The sequence below is a fragment of the Myotis davidii genome, unplaced genomic scaffold (genome assembly GCF_000327345.1).
Source record: "Myotis davidii unplaced genomic scaffold, ASM32734v1 scaffold197, whole genome shotgun sequence".
Lineage (NCBI taxonomy): Eukaryota > Metazoa > Chordata > Mammalia > Chiroptera > Vespertilionidae > Myotis > Myotis davidii.
This window is the reverse complement of record NW_006291549.1, coordinates 4,183,791-4,191,180: the sequence shown is the minus strand read 5'-3', so window position 1 is coordinate 4,191,180 and position 7,390 is coordinate 4,183,791. Positions and strand designations below refer to the sequence as shown.

General features: G+C 41.2%; 1 protein-coding gene across 3 annotated transcripts in view; it reads left to right on the top strand.

Moving 5' to 3' along the window:
* MLLT3 (myeloid/lymphoid or mixed-lineage leukemia; translocated to, 3) overlaps positions 1 to 7,390 on the top strand; it is a 259,223-nt gene that overhangs the window by 230,426 nt on the left and 21,407 nt on the right. For all 3 annotated transcript variants that reach the window (XM_006764936.2, XM_015564734.1, XM_015564733.1), the window contains 2 exons: positions 4,182 to 4,257; positions 6,201 to 6,330. In XM_006764936.2, the coding sequence (XP_006764999.1) occupies positions 4,182 to 4,257; positions 6,201 to 6,330 (206 nt within the window). The remainder of the gene's footprint in view (positions 1 to 4,181; positions 4,258 to 6,200; positions 6,331 to 7,390) is intronic.

Sequence of the window (7,390 nt, the reverse complement as noted above, 5' to 3'; positions counted from 1 at the left end):
CATCTCTCGTATAATTAGTGACTTTGAGCAGGTTTTCATATGTCTTTCGGCCTTCTGTATGTCCTCTTTCGAAAAGTGTCTATCTAGGTCCGTTGCCCATTTTTTTTTATTGGATTGTTTATCTTTCTTTTGTTAAGTTTCATGAGATCCCTGTAAATGTTGGAAATTAAACCCTTATCGGTGGTACTATACTTTTATCACTTGGGTACACCACTCAAGAAACTTCATGTCTAGTGTTTGATTACTCAGAAGGTCAGTTGTGCATGTGCTTTAGGGCATCAGCAAGAAGATACAAAACATTTTTTTAGTGGGGAGAATTTTGATATTCCAAAAGCATGTATCAAATTAGGGGGGAAGTCAGAACTTCATTGAAATTCCCCACACTTCGGTTTTGGCACATACACACATAGGGCAAGGAGGGTACCATCATCATTTCAATCCTGAGGGCCTATGAAGATCTTAATCTAGCCCTGTTTATGTGAATACTATCAAGGCTCAGTGTACGAAATTTGTGCACGGGTGCGATCCCTAGACCTGGCCAGCCATCAAAGCACGAGCATCTGGCATGGAAGGGCAGGTCCCAGCTGACCTCTGGGCCCTGGGCAGCACTTGGCTCCATGGGCCCCGGTACGCCCATGTCTGCATGAGTTATTGGGCCCCCACCACTGGTAGCCATCTGTGGGGGCGGTGGGTGAGGCAGCCGGGCCCCTGCTCACACCCACCTTGGCCTGGCTCCACCCACTCACCTGCTCCACCATCCCACCACTGCTGCCCACTGCCAGGGTGTTCTGCGCCTCCCCCTGGTGATCAGCACATGTAATAGCAAGAGGTTGAACTCCTGGTTGAACTCGCAGTCAAGGGGACAATTTGCATATTAGACTTTTATTATATAGGATTTTGTAAAACCCAATAGCTTTTCCTAGTTTATATAATCATCCTGGATTTGTGTTTTTGGAGGGTAAATTCGATTTTTTACAAAATAAAATACAGACGTAAGCAAGCTACAGCTCCGTTTTGTTGGACTGATCAAATGTAAGACTGTGTCAGCCTCATCTAGGAGCAGAATGGCTTTTTTGAGCAGTTAACATCTTGTTGAATTCTCTCCTGGTCTTTCAGGTTAGTTTGAAGTCTGTCCACCAGGACACGATTGTACATGCTTTATAAACGTTTTTGTTGAGTGTTAGCTGTATTCTGTCAAGGTGCTTTCTTGCAAAATGCTTTGAAGAGTGTGCAGGGATGCTAACTCTGGATAAATCAATGTTTCCAATTATTCTCATGATGCTTTTTTCCCTTTTATGCCATCTTAAATTGAAGATATATTCAAAAACAGTTTGTTTTGGCTTTAGAAAAAAATGTGTGGTTAACCTAGTATGAATGGTGTTCAATCTGGATTTTTCACATAATTTTTAAGCTTTTAAAATATAAACATGCCTGCACCCCCCCCCCCCCCCCCCCCCCCCCACACACACACACTAAACCTATTGAATCAGAATCTCTTGATGTACAGAATCCCTCCACCTGATTCTGACGGGTATTCATGGCTATGAATTTGATCAGTATTCTCTCAAGTCCACAGAACAGCAGCATCAACCTCACCCGGGAACTTGTAAGAACTTCAGGTTCTCACCCCCATCTCAGACTTTTAAAGGAAGCTCTGGGGTGGCGTGCTGAAGGCTCACAAGTCCGGCAGAAGATTCAGTGCCCATGGGAGAGAATCACTTCCTCCATCAAAGGTCTCCGCAGGCCCAAAATTTCACGAGTCCTTATCCTGGTTGTAAAAAGCTTCCAGGACATTTGCTGTTTACCAGTCAACATTTTATCCTTCTCTATCCACTTCTGTTGTATTAAGCTTTCTACTTTAATAGTTTCATTGTTTAAAATGTGTCTTCTGCTATAACCCTCCTCAGATGCTTTGTGGATGAGGCAGAGTGTTAATGGAAAATGTTGAATTTAAAAAGCCTTTCCCCCCCCCGTCGTATTATGTTTTTTACTCGTTGTCGGTTTTCTAATGGTTAGCAACTGTGAAATTATTAACCTTGTTGATGGTTAAGAAGCTAAAAGAAGGCTGCCTGCAGGTTTGGTTCTGGCACGGGCATGATGCTGAGACAGATGGTTCAAGTTTAGCGTGGGGTAGTTGGAGAGATGGCCACCATCCTCTCTTGCTATCCTCATCACTGTCACTCCTAGCAAACAGCGCTGGCAGAGTGGCTCCTTTAAGTCCAGTGCAACGCGTGCTGTTCAGACAGGATGGGGAATCAGCTCTCTCCCCTCACTCGAAGGAAACCTCTTTCTTGGCACCCAAATGGTTTCCAGAGCTATCAACAAAATAATACCGTGTGCGGACACTTTTCATGGCTGAAAAGAGTAGCTTGGCGAGGGCAAGGAGTACTGTGCAGACCAAGACAGAAATGTTTTGCAGCTGGCCATTGCACATAAATGCTAACTGGACGCCCTTTCAGCTGTGTAACTCTCCGTGATGCCTCACAGTGGAAGAGCCACTCGACAGACATGAAGGGCGCCTCGCACAGGCGTGTGTACTTGTAAACCGGCGCTTCTCTGTGGGCCACAAACAACAACGTGCAGGACGTTGTACTGCAAATATCAAGGAAATCTTGCCATGGTGATGGGTTGGTGGGCCGCCTGCTGCTCATTAGAGATCCTGTCTGGCTCTTTTCCTGCAGTGTGAGGGGTAGATTGCTGACACCTGTTTTCCCATCCAGCCCGAGGATGTGAAGTGTGCGTTAGGAATGCCTGAAAGTGCTTCCTTGTGTCGCAGTCTGCGAGTTTGGTGTTGCTTGGAGCGGAGCGGGTGGGGGTTCAGTGCCGGGAGGGGAGATGAGAAAAATCAGTGGTGAGACATTGCCGTATAAACAGACCTGAGATTTTCATCCTCATTCAGTGGCTTCTGATTGTGCTCTTAATTTGTCTTCCATATGACGTTGATAAACTTGGTCACCTATGGAGCGAAGTAAAAAGATGTCTCTTGTGCATGAGCATACCTCCAATATTTCTTAAATAACCTGAGCGTGGAGTTGAGACTGTGGGGTCACTAGAAATGGGATATAAATAGCCCACACAACCAGATTTATCAACCTTATCAAGGTATCCTAAAATAAATTTGGCCTTACATATATACGTTTAAAATGTGTTGATGGTATGATCTATTTCTTTGCATAATTCTGAAGAGGTATTTGCTCTTCCCATCCTTCCTGGCATATGGTGGGGCAGAGGGCCTAGTGTGCTGCTTTCAGTCACAGATACAGAGGGCTTGCTATATGCAATACATAATGCTGAGTATGAGGGTTAACAAGAAGCACAGGACAAAACCCCCACCCCAAATTTTTCAAGTGCTAGCAATCTACTGGAGAGAAATGACACACATCAGAAGTAGCATCATACTGCAGCATATCTGATGAGCACAGAATGGTCCGTATTTTCAGTGTGGGTGGAGGCGGAAGAGAACTCGGAGTTACCAGTCCTTGGGTGGATCAAGGAGGATGTGGCCCTTGTTCTGATGTTAAAGGATGAGGAGAATTCACTAGAGTGAAAGGATGAGGTTTGTGTTTGTTGCAATTTCCCTGCATCAATAGGCTGTGTGGAATTAAAGGGTTGTTTTCTTAAGACGTGGCAACATTTCCCTCCTGACTCATTGGCGGGACTTGGCCAGGTCTCCTTGTGAACATTGGCCTCCGTTTGTGAACTGTGGATGAATGGGGTTAGGCTTGGGTCATGGTCTTGGACCAGAGTGAAATTAACTGGCTCATAATGTGATTGAACTAATGACCTTGGCCTCATTACCACTGTGTTTTAACCACATGAGTCAATCAAACATTGCAGAAAGGGTAATCATGGTATCTTTTAGAAAGAGATCTGGATAGTAGTAAACATTGGAGTGACATCAAAGCCAGGTTCTTTCCTCATGTAATGCCCAGGTGTTTATCTCTTTATCCTTGAGTTTATTTTCTTGTTGCTGCATCTAGTAAAATATGGTGGTCAAAATGAAAGGACACCTGATTCTCCTGGGTTAGTGCATTTGACATAACGCAATATGTTGTCATTTTTCTTGTGCAGTGTCGGGCTGCTTTTGCAGAACACAATATTTTTGAGCAACAATATTATTTTCAATACTAGATATGTGGCATCCCATAAATATATTGATCATGCCTTTCTCTTCTTTAAAGTCTGAACAGCCCAGTCCTGCCAGTTCCAGCTCCAGCTCCAGCTCCAGCTTCACGCCGTCCCAGACGAGGCAACAAGGTATCAGCATCTCCCAGGCAAACAACGAGACATTTTTTCTCATAAGACATCTTAATGAGTTGATTTATGGCCCATTTTCTACTGTTTTATTATTTGAATGATAACTTGGCTTTTATGTAGTCGTATTTATTTCCCCTAGGAATGCACTTGAGTATTGTTCTGATGCATGAGGCCAGCCTCCAGAAATTCCCCTTTCTCCAGTCCCTGCCATCAGAGTCCCATTTTACAAAAGGATTATAGACACAGCCCATTCCAGGGACTTCCCAGCGGAAATGTGATAGCAAAAGCTGGACTTGAAGGCTTTGACATAGAGAAAGCGCTCTTTACTCTTCCTCCTGGACATCTTTCATTTTACTTGTTTATTTTTCTACAGATTAATAAACCTTTTTCTTTGGCAAGTGCTAATTTGTTGAATAATACACACACACACACACGGTGTCCCCCAAAATATATACACACTATGTCTATAAATTCTATTACATTTTGAAAATGAAATGTATTTAAATAAACACTGCCTTTACGATTATTCAAAGTGTATATACATTTTTGGGACGCCCTATATATATATTTTTGTTATTCAAACTCAGAAATTTAAATGTTAAGACATTTTAAAAAGAAATGTAAAACAGAACGTTGAATATGTTTTTCACTCTCATGTATGGAAAATCTTCAAATGTGGGGTCCCTTTTAAAAAAATTTAAACATGAAACGTGAAGTTATATCAAGGAATAATTTGTTTCTAAGCATCATGTTGTACATTGCCTTTCCCATTGACCTCACGGAATTCCTGATGGCCTTGTGTGTTTTGAAAGGGATTAAATTGTTGTATGTGTTTGGGCTAAGGCTAAGCTTCCAGGAAAAAGTAAAAGACACTGGTCACTGGGCCTATTCAGACTTCTTGTCCCACTGACTTCCAAAGGTATAAGCCCAGCACAAAAGCAGAGAACTTTGGGCTTTGAAGAATGTGAGATGGTGGTGTCAGGACTTATTTTAGAGCTGAGTTAGTGGTAGCTCAGATATTTGTATTTGATTAGGCTTTAGGACTTGCCTAATCCAGAATGGAAGTGCCTCTCTTTACAATCTCTTCAGTTATGATTAAAAGTATCTATCGTGTGTTCATTACATGTAGGGTAGTAAAATTAAAATAAGCCACACTAATGAGTTTTTCTATGGGTTTATTTTGTTTTGTTCTATTCTAGAATAAAATGAGATATGACTTGATTTCTTTTTCTTCAGTCTAATACTAGATACTCTCTTGAATTTTCTGGGCACCTGATTCATTACATAGTTTTATTCATGTAAATATATACTGGTATTTTGCCAGGAATTTCTTTAAAAGTTAGATTAAAAATTGGCTGCACAAAATTGTTGTAACTAGACCTTGTGCCCAAGATCAATATGAAGATCAGAGATAGGACATTACACCCTGGAATTGAAATACTTTATAATCTGAACTTGACTGAAATGCTTGCTTGACCTGGAATTGACCTTGAAATAAAAGGAACAGCTAAACCTTAATAGATCAAAAACTACCACACAAAGGCAGCATTGCCAAGAAGAAGTTACAACCACGGTGATTTATTAGTCTCAACTTTTCAATACATGGATTAACCTAACAAAATATTCAATTTACTAATAGATCTTTCTGTTTCTTTTTAGGGGAATTATTTTTTTTAAGGGAAGGAAAATACATAGAAAAACATTCGTAGGAAATAGAGTTTTTCTAGTGAACATGGAGGGCATCTATTATGAAAACGGTAGTGTTTTGGCAGGGGTTTCATTCCAGAAACTACTAAATTTGTCTTGTAAATTGTATAAATATATATGGCGATGGTTATTTTTAACCAGTGTTCAGTTCTGGTGAGCATTCCCCCGCGTCTAATATGGCTAAGTGTGTTTGAAGTAGCATGTTCGATTGCCTGTGGTTCTCTGTCATTACTCAGGTCCTTTAAGGTCTATAATGAAAGATCTGCATTCCGACGACAATGAGGAGGAATCAGATGAGGCAGAGGACAATGACAACGACTCCGAAATGGAAAGACCTGTAAATAGAGGAGGCAGCCGAAGTCGCAGGTGAGTGTCTTGAAAGGAAAAAGGTTTCCTGCAATAGAACCAGCCCTTTTTACTATACCGACTAGTGAAACCACAGCCAAGGTGTGAAACACCAAAACAGTGGCAGTGAATGGTCACATTTGTTTTAACTTGGGGCACTTTGGCATGCTTGCACTCACTTCTACAGGGGACTGTTTATTCCTTTTATCAGAAGGGAGAGGTTTTTCCTTTAAGAATTTTATAGGGAAAATGTCCTATTAGATGTCCTTTTAAAATATATATATCATTTTTTCTTGATTTCAGAGAGGAAGAGAAAGGGAGAGATGGACACATCAATGATGAGAGAGAATCATTGATTGGCTGCCTCCTGCACACCCCCCACTGGTGATGGAGGTGGCAACCAGGTCATGTGTCCAACCTGGAATCTCACCATGACCTCCCTCCTGGTTCACAGGTCAACACTCAACCACTGAGCCACACTGGCCAGGCTAGAAGTCCTTGTTCTTGAAAGTATATGCCAAGGTGGCAGGCCTGACTGCTGAACTAAGCTCTGTTTTCATTGGAAGCATTTGTATAGATCCGTTGCTGTAGGTAGTCTCAGAATTTGAGGAAACGTGTTTGCTGTTTGTAGTTAGAAATACATAATTGGTGTCAGTGACTTATGTGTGTGACCTAATTAAAATGAGGATCACCTGTGTGTTTTCCAGAAAATAAATTCCTTTTAAGTGTGCTGACAATTAGGTTCCTTAAGTAGCTTTAATGCTGTGAGGCATAATTCCACATTATAAGATGGTAATTCATGTCACTTATAATTAATAGTCAGCTTGAAATTGCCTTGAGGATTTTATTTCTTTATCATGAGGAAAACAAATAGGCATGCTTACTTTAATGTGTTTTGAGTAGAAAAAAAAAATGAATGTACTTGAACTTAAAATCCAATTACATTTTTAATATATTGCAGTAAATCTTTTCCCATTATTCATTACAATTCAGAAGGCTCTAAAATTGCTAAAAGTAATGTGATCTGAACCCAAACTGGACAGACCATGTTTCCCAAATGGTAATTTCTGAGTGTCCTTTT